Source organism: Vulpes lagopus, chromosome 6, assembly GCF_018345385.1.
Source record: "Vulpes lagopus strain Blue_001 chromosome 6, ASM1834538v1, whole genome shotgun sequence".
Classification (NCBI taxonomy): Eukaryota; Metazoa; Chordata; class Mammalia; order Carnivora; family Canidae; genus Vulpes; species Vulpes lagopus.
The window spans coordinates 10,179,069-10,198,357 of NC_054829.1; the positions used below are offsets into that span (position 1 = coordinate 10,179,069).

General features: G+C 41.8%; 1 protein-coding gene across 2 annotated transcripts in view; it reads right to left on the reverse strand.

Moving 5' to 3' along the window:
• PPP4R4 (protein phosphatase 4 regulatory subunit 4) overlaps positions 1 to 16,246 on the reverse strand; it is a 99,094-nt gene extending 82,848 nt beyond the window's left edge. For both annotated transcript variants that reach the window (XM_041759947.1, XM_041759946.1), the window contains exons 1-2: positions 15,991 to 16,246; positions 14,276 to 14,349 (exon numbers count right to left, since the gene is read on the reverse strand). In XM_041759947.1, coding sequence (XP_041615881.1) covers positions 14,276 to 14,349; positions 15,991 to 16,116 — 200 coding nt within the window. In that variant the 5' untranslated portion in view covers positions 16,117 to 16,246. The remainder of the gene's footprint in view (positions 1 to 14,275; positions 14,350 to 15,990) is intronic.
• Positions 16,247 to 19,289: the final 3,043 nt, after the last annotated feature.

Sequence of the window (19,289 nt, forward strand, 5' to 3'; positions counted from 1 at the left end):
CATGTAAGAGTAGGGGGAGGGGCAGAGGGAAATGGAGAAAGAATCTCAAATAGACTCCGGGTGGGCGGGGTGTAGAGCCTGAGATGGGGCTGGATTTCACCACCCTGAAATCATGATCTGAGCTGAAATCAAGAGTCAGAAATGAAAGCTTAACCATCCAGACACCCCTGAAAGAAAGTTTTCTTATTTCAACTAAATGACAATGAAGACATAAAAAAAAAAAATCAAAATTTGTGGAATGCAGTTAAAGCAGTGCCTAGAGGAAAACACATAGCTTTAAAATGCATGTAATACAATAGAAGATTTAAGTAAAATCAATAAAGTAGGATTCCACCTTAGGAAATTAAAGAAGGGAAAACTAAATGCAAAGTAAGGAGAATGAAGGAAATGTTAAATACAGAATAAAAATCAATGAAACTTATAGAGAAAACATTACAATACAAAAAATATATATAACATATTACTCAGCCATTAGAAACGACAAATACCCACCATTTGCTTTGATGTGGATGGAACTGAAGGGTATTATGCTGACTGAAAGAAGTCAATCGGAGAAGGACAAACAATATATGGTCTCATTCATTTGGGGAATATAAAAAACAGTGAAAGGGAATAAAGGGGAAAGGAGAAAAAATATGTGGGAAATATCAGAAAGGGAGACAGAACATGAAAGACTCCTAACTCTGGGAAACGAACTAGGGGTGGTGGAAGGGGAGGAGGGCGGGGGGTGGAGGTGACTGGGTGGTGGGCACTGAGGGGGGCACTTGACGGGATGAGCACTGGGTATTATTCTGTATGTTGACAAACTGAACACCAATAAAAAATAAATTTATTTAAAAAAAAAAAGAAAAATGAAATCAAATGCTGGTTCTTTTAAAAGATCAATAAAATTGATAAACATCAAATGTAAACAAGAAAAAGGTTTAAAAAAAGAAAGCACAAATTATCAATATCGATAATCAAAGAGGGGATATCAGTACAGATCCCACAAACATTAAAAAGAAACACTAGGGCAGCCCCAGTGGCCCAGCGGTTTGGCACCACCTTGGGCCCGGGGTGTGATCCTGGAGACCAGGGATCGAGTCCCACTTGGGCTCCCTGCATGGAGCCTGCTTCTCCCTCTACCTGTGTCTCTGCCTCTCTCTCTGTCATGAAAAAATAAATAAAATCTTAAAAAAATAAAATAAAATAAAAATAAAAGGAAATACTAGCATAGCGAATTCAATGCCCATAAATTCAATAACTTAGATGGAATACAATTAAGTACTTGAAAGAAAAAAACTACCAAAACCCACTTAAGAAGAAACAGACAACCCAAATAGCCCTATATCTATTAAATAATTGAATTTTTAGTTAAACACTTTTCAAAAAAGAAAATCCCAAGCCCAGATGGTTTCATTGGTGAATTCTACCTAACATTTAAGGAAGAAATATGGGGCACCTGGCTGATTCAGCTAATGAAGCATGGGATTCTTGATCTCAGGGTTGTGAGTTCAAGTCCCATGTTGGGAGTAGAGATAACTTAAAAAAAAAAAATTAACATTTAAGGGAGAAATCCTACCAGTTCTACACAACCTCTTCCAGAAGATAGGAAACCACTTCCCAAATCATTTCATGAGCATTCTCCTAAAACCAAAACTAGGCACAGATATAAGAAAACTGTAGGTCAATATCTCTCATTACATTAGTTGCAAAAATCCTCCAAAATATAGTAGCAAATAGAGCCCTGAAATATTTAAAAAGATTTATACCAAATAGATTTCATCCCAAGAATGCAAGGCTGGTTCATCATTTGAAAACTGATCAATGTAATTCAGCATATTAAAAAAACTAAGATAGAAAAGCCATATATCATACAAATTAGATTCAGAAAAATATTCAACAAGATTCACCATCCATTCCTAATAAAAACTGTCAGCAAATTAGGACTACTTACATCATACTTAATGGTGAGAGACTGAATGCCTTCCCCCTAAGATCAGAAACAAGAGAGGTCCTCTCTCACCACTTCTACCTTGGAGGAACCTGGCAGATACTACTTTAACCAAGTAATCAAGATTATCATCACCAGTGATAAATTGTAGTGATAGCATGTATCCCCTAAAATGATGGGATGAGAAAGGTATTTCATCTCCATGGTAGTCTTCCCAAAAGCCCATAAACCCCAATATAATAATGTGAAAAGCATTAGACAAATACAACTTGAGAGACATTCTACCAAATACTCTTTAAACTATCAAAATCTTGAAAAGCAAGGGAAGACTAGGAAAGCATCACAGCCAAGAGGAGACTAAGGAGATATGGCAACTACATGCAATGTGGTTTCCTGGAGGAAAAGAACATTAGTGAAAAAACTGATGAAATCAAAATAATCTATAGTTCAGTTAATAGTGATGTGCCTATGTTAATTTCTTAGTTTTGGCAAAAGTACCAAGGTTATGTAAGATATTAGCTTTAGAGGAAACTGATGAAAAGTATATAGAAACTCTCTGAACTATTTTTGTGAGTGTTCTAGAAACCTAAAATAATTCCTTCCAAAGTTACTTAAAAAAAAAAAAAGTAAAAGATATACTGGATAAACACTAACCAAAAAAAAAAAAAAAGCTAGAGTATATTAATATCAGATAAACTATATTTCAAAACAAAAAATATTTCTAGGGATAAAGATAAATATTACATAACTATAAAGGAGTTATGTCACCAAGAAAATAATCCTAACTGTATATGTACCTAAATACAGAAACCAAAACATGTGAACAACTACTAAAACTGACAGATTTGAAAGAAGTAGACAAATCCACATGTATAGAGACTTCAATACTCCAATCTTTGTAATTAATAGAATAAGTACACAGAAAATAACATTGGAGATATAGAAGACCTGAGAAATACCATCAACCCACTTGACCTAATTCACACTTATAGAACATTATACCCAACAACAGAATGCACACGCTTTTCAAGTATGCATGGAAAATTCACCAAGATCAATCATGATCTGGGTCATAAAACCTCAGAAGTCAAGCAAAGTAGAGAATGTTCTGTGACTATTACAGAATTAAACTAGAAATCAGTAACAGAAAATTTCTGGGAAAATCCTCCATATGACTAGAAAATTTTGTGAGTTACACATATACACCATCCACATGTATAAACCAACCCCCCACCCCGTGCTTCCCCACCATTATCAGAGCCTCAAGGAGAGGTGTCCTTTTCCCCCATATAGCCAGGTTGTATGTACTTTTGTGAATCCTTCCCTCTTCAAGATTACCTACTTTTCAAGCAAATTAGTTTAATTTTATTACCAAGAGAATGTCCAAGCAGACAAGTTTGTAAACTTATTATCAAGAGAATTTCTATGACAATTCTAAGTCAGTCAGACTGAAAAGTCTGATTTTTCATACATGAGCATGTAAAATATTTTTATGCAGGCCAAATAACTCTAATTCTGCCCCAAACATCTCCACACCAAATCTATAATATGTAGAACTCTTGAAAGAAAAACTATTTTCTGATATTTTCTAGTTCAGCAAAATGAGTATTTTTTCTTTAATCATATTATTGTATCCAATCCTTAATGAAACACAGGCACCTTCTGAATTATGACTCTTTGCCTTACAAATGACACTTTTTTAAAAAGCTGTGAAACCATTCACCTCTCCAAGGACCTTATGCCCAAAGGGATGACCAATGGCACCACTCAATGGATGAAATAATAAACTGGGATTCAACATCTTTATCCTACAATTGAAGATACTCTGCTCAAGCAAGATGGAACCTTAAATTCTGTCAGGCACAACTCATTATATTATATGGAGGCAAGAGGGGGGAACGGTGCCTGAAGAACTTAAGTGACTTAAATGTGATCACAGACAAAGATGCTATGTCCCCTGATTTTTACACTAGCAAACAAACTGGCCCTTTCCATTTCACATTACAGCCAAGTGCAAAAAAATTAATCTCGAGCCTTATCTTTACCATTTGCCTGGAAATGGATCACAGACCTAAAATTAAGAGCTAACACCTTAAAACTGCTTAGAAGTTGATAAAAATCTCTTCAATATAATTCAAAAAAATACTAATTATAAAGGGGAAAAATCAATAAATTAGACCTCATCAAAATTAGACTGCAACAAAGCAAAAAAATCTTTGCTCTTGGAAAAATACTTCTATAAAAATTAAAAAGCTACAGACTGGGAAAAATATCTGCAAAACATATATCCAACCAATGGGCAAAAGTTTTGAACAGATACTTCACCAAACAAGATATATGGCTGGCTTATAAACACATGTAAAAGTGCTCACGGGCCACTGGTCATTTGGGAAATCCAAATTACAAACACAATGAAACACCATTATGCCAGACCACTAGAAACACCATTAAATGGCTTAAAACTAAAAATACTGATCATAGCAAATGTTAATGAGTACATGGAGCAACTCAAACTCTCATACACTGCCTGGAAATGTAAAATTATAAGTTCACATTGGAAACAGTTTAGCAGTTTCTTACAAATGTAAATATCCACTACATGACCCAGCCATCATACTCCTAGCTGTATACCAGAGAAGGAAGGAAAAGCACGTACCCATCAAAGATTTGTACTTGAATATTTATAGCCACTTAAGTCTGTAGTAGCCAAAAACTGGAAATTACCCAAATGACCATTAGCAGATGAATAGATAAGCAAAATGTTATATCCTTAAAATGGATTATCAACACCAAACAGAAATAAACTATTGACACATGCAACAGTATACATGAACTTCACAACAATTGAGTAAAAGAAGTCAGACAAAAAAGTAGATACTCCAATTAATTTCTATAAAATTCTAGAAATTGCTAACTAATCTATAGTGACAGAAAGTTAATCAGTGGTTGCCTAGAGTGGGAGATCAGAGGAATGGGAGAGAATATTTTAAAAAGTTACTGTGGAGGGTGATGGATATGTTCATTACCTTAGTTGTGATGATAGCTTTATGAGTGTGTATATATATACATTTTATATATATGTATATATACACATATACACACACCCATAAATTTATATAAATATATGTATATTTATATGTTTATTTAATATAATTAAATGTATATATATAAGTTCATCAAATCATACAGCTAAAATATGTGCAATTTACTGGATATCAATTATACCTCATAAAACTATAAAAAATGAAAACACACATATATTCACCACATAACCCAGTGTTCTATTTTAGGAATTCATCCAAGAGATATGAAAACATACGTCTACATTCTAGAACATATGTCTAAAAATCAATCTATGACAAAAAGCAGATCACTGGTTGCCCAGGGTCACAGTGGAAGATTGACTGCAAAGGGGTACCATCTGAAGAGAAAACTTTATAACTAAAGGAAGTTTCCAGACGGGATTTTCCCATATACCCTATACATACATCTATAAATCATGTACTGAATTGCAAACAGGTGATTAAAAAGACCAACAACAACTACCCTTGGGACACCTGGGTGGCTCAGCGGTTGAGCCTCTGCCTTTGGCTCAGGGCATGATCCTGTGGTGCCAGGATTGAGTCCCGCATCGGGCTCCCCACGGGACTGCTTCTCCCTCTTCTCTCTCTGTGTCTCTGCATCTCTGTGTGTGTGGGTGTGTCTCTCATGAATGAATAAATAAGTAAAATAAAATAAAATAAAAAAACTACCCTTCTCTAAATACAACTCTGAACCCAGCACTGTGCCCTCTACATACATTTCCTCTAATCTTAACAATCCTACAGTATAGGTATTATTATTCTCATTTTAGAATAGGAGGCTTGGACTCAGAGAAGCTAAGCAACTTATTCAAGGTTTCTCCGTAAGTAAATCAGTGAGCCCCAGCCTCTAAGAATCAATCTGGGTCTGTCTTAATATAAAGTATTTCTAACACAACCTCCTGCCTTCTTAACACCCAACACACTTGTTAACTGGGGATGCCCTCTCTTCTACTGAGCTCTAAGAAAAATGCATTCACTCCCTTAAACAACTACTTCCTGAACACAAGTTATCTGCTGCATAATGTTATCATTCCCCAGGTGATGCCCAACACCTAACAAGTACTCAATAAACATTCTCTATCTTTTACCTTAATTCATAAGATTTATTCTAAAGTAATAGTTACATTACAAATCTCTTCTATTACTAATATCTGACCATACTTAAGATAAAAACTTCCCAAATCTCTCATAATTGCATCATGTTAGTAAGCTCTAGATCTTTCCAATGACATGATATAAGTCACTTTTCACTGATGAAAATAGTTTTTTGTTAAGCTTTTCCTACAGATCCCTTGAGAGCATTCTGCTTTCTCCTGATGTCACAGAGACAGCCTTCTGAAGCTTCAGTAAATAGGAAAAAAGAAACATGTCATTGTTATGCTCATAACAAAAGGCAAGGCAAAGGAGATGGAAATAATCGCCAAACCCCCTACATTCAGTGACCTAGTACTTTTCCGAAACAGGGAATTCAAGGTTTGCCAAGGGCTTAAGTAATTTGGCCTGAGTAATAATAAGATATACAACCGGAATCCATTATATACTCCTCTCAATATGTGAAACACTGGTCCGTCTATCTTAAAACACAAAAATGAAAGTGCTTCCTACTTCAATGTAGAAAGGCAAGTTATTCGAGCATCATCTTCACAGAGGATGATAATTTGGGCAATTTTCTTTAAATGGGACCTCTTACAGGGAACATTCTTGTAGGAAAAGAAAAATGTTCAATGGTATAAGTAAAACCAGGCACAGGAAAACAAAAACCAACAAAAACCTCTTCAGGTGATTAAGTAGGCAGTTCATTATCAATATGCTAGAAAATTTATATACTAGAAAGTTTGTCACTTTGTTTCCTAAACACTAAGGGTTGGGGCCACTCATACACTGCTGGTATAAGTTTAAATTGAAACAATTTGGAAAACTGTTTAGCAGTATCTTTTAAACTGATCATATGCATACATGAATGACCAGTAATTCTACTTCTATGAAAATAACTAAAAGAAATGCACACATCTATTCACCAAGAGACTTGTATGTGAATATTATATGAATAAATAAATTGTGGCATATAATGGAATGCTATACAGTAATGAAAATGAACAATCTATCCATGCAACAACATGGACAAATCGCTTTTTGAAAAGGTTCAGTAAAAGCTAAGCATAAAACAGTACATTCCATGGTTCCTACTATATTAAGTTCAAAATCAGGCAAACTAATGTATGATGTTAAAAGTCAGGATGGTAGTTACCCTTTGCAGGGAACAGAAGGAACTGGACAGAAGTACAAGAGAAGTGCTAGGCTAATATATAGTAGATTGTGTTCTGTATGCTGGTTACACGGGTGTGTTCATTCATGCAAATTCAACAAGCTACATATTCAGGATTTATGCACATTTCTGCAGACATACAAAAAGCTTGTTTTAAAAAACAAGACAAAAACATTATGTCCATGAAAGTATCTTTGTGGAGCGCCTGAGCGGCTCAATCAGTTAAGCATCTAACTCTTGATTTTGGCTCAAGTCATGATCTCAGGGTCGTGTGATTGGTCATGATCTACTGGGCATGAAGCCTGCTTAAGATTCTGTCTCTCCCTCCCCCTTTGCCCCTTCACTTTCCTCTCCACCAGGAAGGAAGGAAGGAAGGAAGGAAGGAAGGAAGGAAGGAAGGAAGGAAGGAAGGAAGGAAGGAAGGAAAGAAAAAAGGAAAGAAAAGGAAAGGAAAGGAAAGGAAAGGAAAGGAAAGGAAAGGAAAGGAAAGGAAGGAAAGGAAAGGAAAGGAGGGAGGAAACTCTTTAAGATTTCTAATTCTTTTTCTTTTTTAGTACACAAAAGTAAATGAATAACAGACCACACCACGGCCTAAAATCAATGCAGAAACAAGAGAGAAATATCATGGATAACCAAGGATGAAGGGAGGTCATCACAGTGCACACTTTGAAAACAGTATCTCTCTCTGCATGGTGTTAAAAGACTCTTCCAACTAAACAACACTTTCCACTTCCTTGCCAAAGGAAGGCTACTTTCTAGAATATTCACAGGCTTCTGCTCTAGTTGATTTGTAACCAAGAGTTGCCTGTATTTGTTCTCAGACCAGTTTATCCCAATTTTACTGGCTGTTGCAATTACATAATTAAATATTGCAGAAACATGAGATGCAAAAACAGAATCATTTCTATGAAAACTAAATTGAAAGTTTTAGAAACACTCAGTAAAGATAACTTGCCAAAGAAAATTGCTACTGAATTAGGAAAAACAAGACAACTTGCAAAAGATGAGTAGAAAATCACAAAACTCTAGGACCACGCTTTCCAAACGCTTCCTAAGCCACCTTCCAATTCTCACCTAGCTTTAAAGAAACATAAACTTGACATTAAAAGTGCTTCATGGGGGTAATCAATGCAATAAAGCAGATCCTGAACTATAATCAGCAGACCTATGCTCAAAGAAAAGGCAGTGGACCTACAACAAAAGACTGGCAGACAAAAACATATTTTTATATTAAAATAAAATGTTGAACGTAGGTATCATTTCTATGATTCCCTACACTGACCATTTTTTTTGGATTAAGTAACCAACTATCCATTTTACTTGTGAGGCATTAAAAATGCTCTTCTGTACATCACTCAAGAAAACTTGGCAAAGTAATACTAGACCGTCAAGCACCCCCATACACACACATACACAGTCTCCCTCTGTCTCACATACATATACACACACACACACATCCCTTATATATCCGTTTTACTGAAACTGTACTAAAAGGCAGAAGGCATCAAAAAAAGAAATCAAGACATTACTGAAAATAAAAGAAGTGTGGGGATACAGAAGATCTTAGAAATAAGGCCATACAAAGGAGTTTTTCACACAACTTTTCACATTTTCAGAACAAATACAACAGGTATTTTTAAAGATAAAATGATCAAAACCTAGCCAGGTAGCCAAGTTTATCCTTCAAGTTCTTCCCCACTATCTTACTGCTGTCCTGTTCTAGTCCTGAATGCCAAGAGTCTCCAGAGGTGATCAGCAGTAGCCAAGTTTATAGGACTTTGGTTCATTTTCAAACTTGGCTGCAGAAAGCTCCCTCTACGATTTCACTAGGGGGAGCACTTATTCCTCAAACAAGGGACAGAGGGGGGCCGAGGGTAAAAGTTCCTAATTAAAGATGCACTTTACCTGGCTGTCCCTGGAAGGCAAAGTGCAAAATGATCTAAAACTCACTGCATAGGGGCCTGGGATCGGGGGACGGCTGGTAACCCAGGCAACTCTTGATTTGGACACAGATCATGGTCTCAGGGTCCTAGGATCAAGCCCTGCTCCAGGCTCTGCCCTCAGCAGGCAGTCTGCATGGGATTCTCTGTCTTTCCCTCTGCTTCTCCCTCTGTCCCTCACACTGCCCATGTGCATGCTCCCTCTCCAGCGTGCTCTCTCTCTCTAAAATAAATAATCTCTTTTTTTTTTAATTTGCAGTGTTACAGTGACTGTAAAAACAACCAACATAAAAGTGAGGTTAACACTAGCCAATCCACACAATGCATGCAATATGTTAAGAGCAAATATTGCTTAAGATAAGATCATTTGGTAAGAAAATACAAATCTTTAAAACAGGCTGGCCTTATCACTCAGGCTTAAAAATGTTTAATTATAATTCATGAAGCTCTGGCTTCTGATAAAGACTATTAGCCAAAGAAGTTAATAGCATCGATCACAAACTTCAGTTGACATACTTTACTTGCCAGTTACTTTACTAAATTATTGGAAGGCAAAATTAATATCGTAGCCTCTTTTAAAAGTTTGAAATATATCCTGAGAACTTAAGTAACAAGGACGTAGGGATGGGGGAAAAACACAGAACGAAATTAACATTAATTGGGTACCTGTTCTGTGTCAGGGCTCCATACATAATACAAGCTTGGGAAATAGGAATTGCTATTTCTATTTTACAGATGAGAAAAGAGAGCATAACAACCATAAATAACATGTTCATGGTCACACAGATAATAAACAGTAGAATAGGCTATAACCTAACCCTGACTGATTCTATTGCCTACAATATTAAAAAAAAAAAATCAGAAGTATCTTAATCCATTTGGTCATCTTAAATTGATAAAAACACCTTAAGAAGTATATATTTATATCACAGCACAGAACGAGAAAGACCAAAACAGCAACAACATAACAGATGGCTTGCCCTCTGGGAGCTTACAATGAAAGAAAATGTTCACTGGCACAGGCAGGTTAAGGAATACTGTGTAGTGATTCATCACTACTTGAGGGAAGGCATCAATAAGTGCTATGGGAGCTCAAAGAAGTCTGGGCTCCATGTGGTTTCAGCAGTTAAGAAAGGCTTTACGAAAGATGCAAGATCATAGCTGGATCCGGGAGATGGAAAATGTTGAACAGGTATAATGAAAGGTCCTCCAGGACAAGAAAAGCAGAGCTAAGGATGAACACAATGAATATGAATAACAGTGAAGAGACCAGCAGGACTGCTTCAAAAAGTAAAGGACTGAGTGGAAACAATAATTGGTAGGCAATTACAGATATGTAAGTAAAGACCTACCTAATGAAGCACAGTATACAAACTTAAGGGCTCTTTAACAAAATTATCCACATATTTTAAGTACATTCCTAAAATGTATGCCAAAATCGCAAAGAAGACAGAGAACAGGAAAAAGATGATATGATTTTGACGAAGCCACAAGCTGTGACTATTAGGAAAGCTGTTCTGCTTCAGCACTAAATGCCACAGATGGATGTATCAGCATCGTATTTATGCAAAACCACAAATTCATCTGTGTCATGTCTTCAAATACCGTAATGTTCTAAGCTTAATTATGAAAACTGCATTAACAATTGATCTGCCATATTTTAGGGTGAGATAATGAACCATGTAATTTGCTTTGCATTGGATGACAGTACTCTACAGATAATGTTTTAGATATTAGATTCAATTTAAATGCTATCAGAACCTCTACTGACATAAAAGCATGTGTGATGAAAACACATTTGCATGAATTCTAATTTAACCTAAGATTCCGAAAGAGTTTTAATATACAAAATAAGAGAACTAGAGAGACAAATCTGACATTCAAAGACAGAGGCGGGGGGAATCTGGATATTAAATATCCCATACAAAGAAAAAGGTAGAGCACTCAAGAATCTGAAAATCAGATGAAAAACAAACAAACAAACAAACAAACCAAGGGGCACCTGTGTGGCTCAGTTGGTTGAGCATCTGACTCTTGGTTTCAGCTCAGGTCATGATCTCAGGGTCCTAGGATCAAGCCCCACGGAGCTCCATGCTCAGTAGAGTTAGCTTGTCCCTCACTCTGCTCCTTCCCCCAAAACCCTACACATATGCAGCATGTGAGCGCTCTCTCTCTCTAATAAATAAATAAAACCTTTTTTTTTAAAAAAAAAAAAAAAAGGAAAAAAATAGAGTATGTTTAAAATGAAAGGCCTAGGGAAAAAATAAATAAAATAAAAAATAAAATAAATAAATAAAATAAAATAAAATAAAATAAAATAAAATAAAATAAAATAAAAGGCCTAGGGCAGCCTGGGTAGCTCAGTGGTTTAGCGCCACCTTCAGCCCAGGGCGTGATCCCGGAGACCCAGGATCAAGTCCCACGTCAGGTTCCGTGCATGGAGCCCCCTTCTACCTCTCCCTGCGTCTCTGCCTCTCTCTCTCTCTCTCTCTCTCTCTCATGAATAAATAAATAAAATCTTTAAAAAAAGTAATAAATAAATAAAAGGCCTAGTATAAGATAGCAGAAGAGGCTGTAACAGAGACAAAGTCGGGACTCATCTATAAGACAATCCCCACACCCTCCCCAAATCCCTGGGAAGAAAGAACGCTTCAGGCAGTGTGCTTTTAGAAGCTGGCCTACAGGTGAAATCCCACTTTCCCCCAGGAGGCGGTGAGGTAGTATAAATACTAAAAACTCTGCTGGAGAACCTATACACAACCAAATTAGTGTTTGCCTTCTTAGTCACCTTCCAAACCTCCTTCAAGGCAGACCAGCCACAAGAAACTAAATATCAGATCTCTTTAAAAAAAAAAAAAAAAAAAAAAACTTGTCTAAGAATGAGAGGACCTGGGACACCTGGGTGGCTCAGCAGTTGTTGGGTGCCTGCCTTCAGCTCAGGTCATGATCCTGGGATCCAGGATCGAGTCCCACATCAGGCTCCCTGTGAGGAGCCTGCTTCTCCCTCTGCCTATGTCTCTGCCTCTCTCTCTCTGTGTCTCTCATGAATAAATAAATAAATCTTTAAAAAAAAATAAGAATGAGAGGACCCATTTGTCTCTGAAGGGCTTTGTAAATTCCAGAACTAGATAAAAACCTATGTTCTGTGTCTGAGAAATACAGACAACTTAGATGACCCGGTTCACTAACAAGAAAAGCAAAATAGAAAACAAATAAGCTCTCCTTAAAAAGAAGCCTTGTCACTGATATCTGAATAAGGTATCTGCTGTCACAAGTAAGTAGAGCAAGACTCTCCATTTCCTAATTGTAAGCCAGAGTTTATGCAAAAGAAGAGAATCCAGTAGGAATAAGTAGGAACTTACTACAAATCATTAACTGCTGTAGGTTTAAAAACTTATCCAAACTCTCGACAATGGTCTATCTACTCCAAACAAAAGAACTCCGGGAAAAGGTGGAAGTTTACAACTATTGTTCACCCTACTGAACATGTAAATTACTAAAGAATAAAGTATTCAAATATAACACAATAAAGTATCAAAAAAAAGGTTAAGCATTGAACTATTCTCTGTGTAAACACCAAAAACACATATTGTTAATTCATACATAAATAAAAGTTTTCTTTTAAATAAATGGGGAGAGGGGATCCCTGGGTGGCACAGCGGTTTGGCGCCTGCCTTTGGCCCAGGGCTCGATCCTGGAGACCCGGGATCGAATCCCACGTCAGGCTCCCGGTGCATGGAGCCTGCTTCTCCCTCTGCCTGTGTCTCTGCCTCTCTCTCTCTCCGTGACTATCATAAATAAATAAAATTTTTTAAAAAATTTAAATAAATAAATAAATAGGGAGAAATAATGACAGCATGCTACCAAAGATCACCAAAGTAGGGGAAATAACACCAACATAAGGTCTAATACCCAGAAACATTTTCAAGTGATAGAATTATTAGAGAGAATGGCCTAAATTATAAGCATGCTACAATTCTGACTAAGAAAAGAAACCCAAGAGGCCATGAATAGGCTAAAGAATAATTAGGAGAAGTCATGGAAAGGGAAGTCATGGAGAGGGATTTCTTTTTACAGGACCCTCCACTGAATTACATGGAACTAGAAGTATGACCTATAAATTAGAAAGGAGAACAAGAAACTTGCCAGCACCTGAAACTGGCAAAACTGACCTAAGCTAAGGAAACAAGGATGATAAATATCTCAGGAGGTAAATAACACCAGTTTCCAAAATCCGTTCTAAAATACAAAAGTGAAAACTAATTTGCCAAAGCGAAAAACATGTGGCTGTAAGTCAAAGAGAAATTTCAAAACAAACATACACAAAATACGTTAGGAAAAAATTCTGCTTCTGAAGTATTTTCACAGATAATTTCATTAATGTTCACTGCATTAGCTTTTAAGAAGCTAAATCCAAAGTTTTTTAAGCAGCTAAGAGAAATTATAAATATTTGCAATAACCACTTGGATTAAGCAATTCTGCAGAGCTTGTGAGATCACAGTTGAATAACAGAGGCTCAATTAAATTTTAAACTCTTTCAGACAAAATTACAAAGCTTACGTAGCAGAAGTAATATAAACAGGCTATGCTGAGCAACAAATTGAACTACTCTATTTGTGTGTGGGTTTTTTCCACTTAGTACATAGCATATAAGTTCATACTCTATGATTAACTTAAAATTAGTCACTGAACATTCTTTAAGACTCATCTCAACTTACTGGATCTGTGGGAGAACAACCAAAGCTGGAAAATAAAAAACAAAAAAATAAAATAAAAATAAAAATAAAAAAGAACGAGATCCAATTCAAATCCTTAGCTGTTCTGTTCCTCCTCCTCCTTCAAGAAATAGTCTAGAAGTTGGTTGTCTTAATTGATTTCAGTTGTCAAACGTTAAGCCCATACCAAAATCTTAACTTAAAACATAATTACGTGCTGTGCATGCCAAAGTGCTCTGCTCAAGCGGTTCACACTACATCTGAACGCCACAGCGCGTTCATCCCTGCTGCCACAGGGAACCAGCAACAAATTCACAGAAAGACTTGGGGCCAGTACCTGAGCAGGTACACAGCCCTTTCTATATCGCTGAGGTCTTCATCGACGGTCAATCTTTCTATTTCTTCTGGTGTCTGTCAAGTGTAAAACACAAATTATGCACACACACGTGGGTTAGTCCTGCCCCCCACCCCAGTGACCCTCCGCGAACCCCATATAAGTACAGACTAATGAAAAAGTTTCACAATTAAGCATCATCCTTGAAAACTAATCAAGAGTCTGCGGGCTCCAGGTGCGGACCTCAACCACCGAGGTCTCTAAGGAACCGTTGGGTTGTGGGGTGGAGTTGGGGGGGGGTTGGGAATTTGGAGTTTGGGGTTTGGGGGTATGGGTTCGTTGCTTTTTTTTTTTTTTAACTGTTCTATCTTGAGAATTACAGTGCGGCTTCAGGTCACTGCCGAACTCGATTTGACACGCATGCATAAAATACACACGTACTTTGAAAATCCCTAATGCCCCGAGGCTATTTCTCCAGCATTTTCCACCCCCAGGAAATGCTACAAAGGGGATGGAGGCAAACTGCAGCCGGGAGAGAACGAAGAAAGACGAAATGTGGAGTGGGGGAAGGGAAGGGAATAAACTCTGGGGCTGGAAGGAAATCAAAGATTCGCGACGTTGCGGCAGGTGGGAGTGAGAAAAGCTCCAGGGAGCAGCGGAGAGGGCGGCTGGGGGAGGGGCGGTCGGGAAACCGGGTTTGCCAGCAGCCCGGGGGGCTGGGGCTGGGATGCAGACGACTCTGCGGGGGGAGGGGAGCCCAGGGAGGGCGGACCGGGGTCCCAGCCGGAGTCCCGGAGGACCGACGTGTGCAGACCCAGGACGGGGGCGGGGGCGGGGGTCCAGGGGGCTGCCGAGGTCGGCGGCAGGACGCCCGCAGCTCGGGTGCGGGGAGCTGCGCGGAGGGAGGCCCGGCGGAGCTGGGGGAAGGGGATCCCGCGTGGACGGGAGGGGGGCGGGGCCGGGCCCGGCGGGGGGCGCCCGGGACCGCGCTGGGCCGTCCGCTCCGGGGGCGGGCGGGGGCCCGGGGCTCCGAAGGGCCGTCCCCCGGGGATGGGGTCCGGGCTGCGAGCCCCGGCAGCGGCCGGGTCGGGTGACACTGCGGCCGCAGGGGGACGGGGGCCAGCCGCACTCCGAGAGGGTCCCGGGCCGCCTCGGGGAGGGGATGGGGTCGGGGCGGGGCCCGGGGCTCCGAAGGGCCGTCCCCCGGGGATGGGGTCCGGGCTGCGAGCCCCGGCAGCGGCCGGGTCGGGTGACACTGCGGCCGCAGGGGGACGGGGGCCAGCCGCCCTCCGAGAGGCGGCCGGGCCGCCGCGGGGAGGGGATGGGGTCGGGGCGGGGCCCGGGGCTCCGAAGGGCCGTCCCCCGGGGATGGGGTCCGGGCTGCGAGCCCCGGCAGCGGCCGGGTCGGGTGACACTGCGGCCGCAGGGGGACGGGGGCCAGCCGCACTCCGAGAGGGTCCCGGGCCGCCTCGGGGAGGGGATGGGGTCGGGGCGGGGCCCGGGGCTCCGAAGGGCCGTCCCCCGGGGATGGGGTCCGGGCTGCGAGCCCCGGCAGCGGCCGGGTCGGGGTGACACTGGTGACACTGCGGCCGCAGGGGGACGGGGGCCAGCCGCACTCCGAGAGGGTCCCGGGCCGCCTCGGGAAGGGGATGGGGTCGGGGTCGGGTCGGGGCCAGTCGCCGGGCGCCCTGCGGGCGGTTCCTCCTCCCGGGGCGCACCTTGAGGCTCCGGCGGACCGGCCTCTCGATGATGGTGAGCTCCTGCAGGTCCTCCATGTAGCCGAACAGGCTGTTTTGACCGAAATCCATCGCGGCAGCGGCAGCGGCGGGCGGCGGCGGATGCATGGACCGCCGGGGCCCCTCGCCGCCCGGGCCGGAGCAGCCCCGCGGCCGCCCCCCGGCAGGACTTTCTCCCGCTCTCGGCCGCGGGAGGCGGGCGGGAGGCTACAGCTGGCGGCGGGAGAAGGAGCGCCGCCGCCGGGGTTGCGGGGGGAAGGGGCGGGGGCGGGGCGGCCCAGGCGGGGGGGCGGGGCGAGGCGCGCGGGCGGGCTGCGGGGGCGGGGCCACGGGCGGGGGCGGGGCCACGGGCCCGCCTCAGCCCCGCCCCCCGGCGCCGCGCGCACGCGAGCCCGACGCAACTGCCGCGCTGGGCCGTGGCTGCCCCCACCGCCGCGCGTCGCCCTCGGGTCCCCCCTCGCCCCGCCCCCGGCCGAGCGCGCCCCGCCCCTTGGCGCGTGCGCAGAGGCCCCGCCTCCTGCAGCCTGCGGAGGCGGGCTGGGGGCGGGGGCCGGGAGTGGCGAGGCTGAGCCAATGGCTGGAGAAGCAAAGCAGAGGGAGGTGGGCTGCTGTGGTCTTTAACCTGCGGGAGAGACCTTCCGCTAGTTCGCGCGATCGCCCACCCCAGCAGGCCAGCTGTGGGCGTTAGGAGACGTCCCTAACTCAGCTGTGGCCCTGGGGGAGGGATGTGTACCCCAAATCAGCAATTACGACGTGGTGTGTGCGAGCGGGTGATGGGGGCAGGGGTGCAGGGAATGCTGTCCTGGGTGAGGCTAGCACTTGGGGCGGGGCGGCGGCCAGAAAGGACTCCCGGAGGGGAAGCACCCAATCTTAACCCATCAGTGAGACTTGGCTAGTGAAGTCAGAGGAAGCCCACTTCGAACTGAAATCTGAGCTTGCTTTGACTGTGTGACGTGCAGCTAGGCGTGCAGGGGTGCGGGGAAGCGAGCGCTGGGCAAGGGGCGTGCAAGGGGGGGGCAGGTCCTTTTCGGACCAAAAGGACCAAAGCCCTGCTCTGGGCAGCCGCGCTGAGTCGCCTACGTTTGATTCCATGGAAAATAGAAAGCAATGGGAAGGGGACTGGAGCGATTTTTTTTGGATGTCAGGGGCAAAAGTTATGTTGATCATACTCTTCAGCTCCTGCGAGAGCTGTTATTTTATTATTTCCCACTCGTTCTCTCTCTGCAGTCCCATTTCTCTAAGCTGCCATGCGCACCCTCTCTTGTATGTGTAAGCTACGTCCCGGCACATGTGTATATCCTCCAAAGATACTGTTAGTTTCTGTATTTTTTTTGTATTATTTTTTAAATGCATGAGAGGTATCGTGCTAAGAACTCATTCTGTTTCTTGTTTTTCCCTTAACTTATATAATCTCTTGGAGATTTATCCATGGGGCTATATATTCTAGGTGCTCATTAATCCTGACCACTAAAAGCAGTTTGTGCATCTAACACATTTTACTTAAAATTCCTTAAAAATGGATAGTTAGGTTGCCAGCAGTTCCTTGTACCACAGACAATACGGGAATGGTACTACACGTGTCCCTGATGGACCATAAGAAAGAAATGGAATTGCCAGGTCTTGGAGTCTACAATGCTTGTTTTCACTCTGCCAAGTTGCTTCGCCCGTTTGCACTCCCACCAGTGGCATATGAAGACGGAGAGGTCCCCGTTTTCCACTTCATATGCTAACATTTGGTATTATCTGGTGTCCTAATTTATAGAAATCTGATATCAGTAATGCAGTATCACATTGTAATTTCTTTTAATTTTTTTATTGATAAGTGATGTGACCCATTTTTTTGTATACTGAAGAACCATTGAAATTTGTTTCCTTCTGTGAATTAACTATTTATGGTGAAAGGGACCATAAGCGAAGGAGGGGGAACTGAGTGGCGAAAAATTAGAGAGGAAGAGAAACCATGAGAAACTTGTAACTCTGGGAATCAAAGGGTTTGCCAAGGGGAGATTGGTGGGGGGATGGGGTAACTGGGTCACAGGCATTAAGGAGGGCACATGATGGGATGAGCACTGGGTGTTATACTATATGTTGGCAAATTGAATTAAAATATAAAATCTTTTTAAAATTGTGTATTTACATTTCTAAAAAAAAAAAAGAAGAATTAACTATTTGCATCCTCTGCCTATTTTTCTGCCATTATTTTCTGAGTGAATTGAAGGAGTTTCCTATATATTCTAAATACTAATCTCATATCTTGGAAAAATGCAAGTATTTCTCCCAATCTTTCAAGCACCGTGATAGCTTGACCTCTGCTTTCCTACAGTATAGGGGAAATCCTTATTCTAATGTAGACAAATGCATCTAATTTTAGCCTGGTGAAGTAGATTTCTTTGGGTCTCATTGAAGAATCTTTTCCTACTCAAAATCTCCTCCTACACTTTCCCATATTTAATAACTTCCTGCTTTTACCTATCACAGGTCTTTTTAAATATTTATTTATTTATTTATTTATTTATTTATTTATTTATTTATGAGAGAGACAGAGAGAGGCAGAGACGTAGGCAGAGGGAGAACCAGGCTTCCTGCAGGGAGCCAGTTGTGACTCGATCCCAGGACCCCAGGATCATGGCTTGAACCAAAAGCAGATGCTCAACCCCTGAGCTGCCCAGGTGCCCTCCACCCCCACAGTTAGGTCTTAATTCATCTGCAGTTCACCTGGCATATGGTATGACCAGGAATACAATATTATGTTCTCTGCATAGTGAGCCAATTTGCCCAGCAGTACCCACCAAATGATCCATCTTTTCCCCACAGATATGTGACAGCGTCTCTGTCCTTTGCCAAGTCTTAATAGATAAATGTCCCTATTTCTGGGCTCTCACTACTGCTCTGTTTATCTAGAGCTCTTCCTATACCAATTCTGCACTGATTTTATTGCTATGCCTTTGTTGTATGTCCTGAAATCTGGTACTGTGAGTGCTCTGCCACTCTGCTCTCTTTTTAATTCAGTATTGCCTCTGAAGTTCAAAGCAAAAATGGTCAGTGGGTTACTTCACGGCTAAAATCCAGGTATTCTTATTTTTGCTCCACATTAAGGAAAAAGTAGAAGATGGTGGAAGCTTGGAGAGATTAGGATGGAGAAGAGGCCGAGACGAGGGGGAGATGGTTTTCCTTAACAATACCCTGAACCTCCCTTTTCTGCCAGTTTCTGAAATTGTTCTCTTTTCCCTTTGGTTTGTAACTGATATTAAATAATATTTTTAAACTTTACCCTGTTTCAC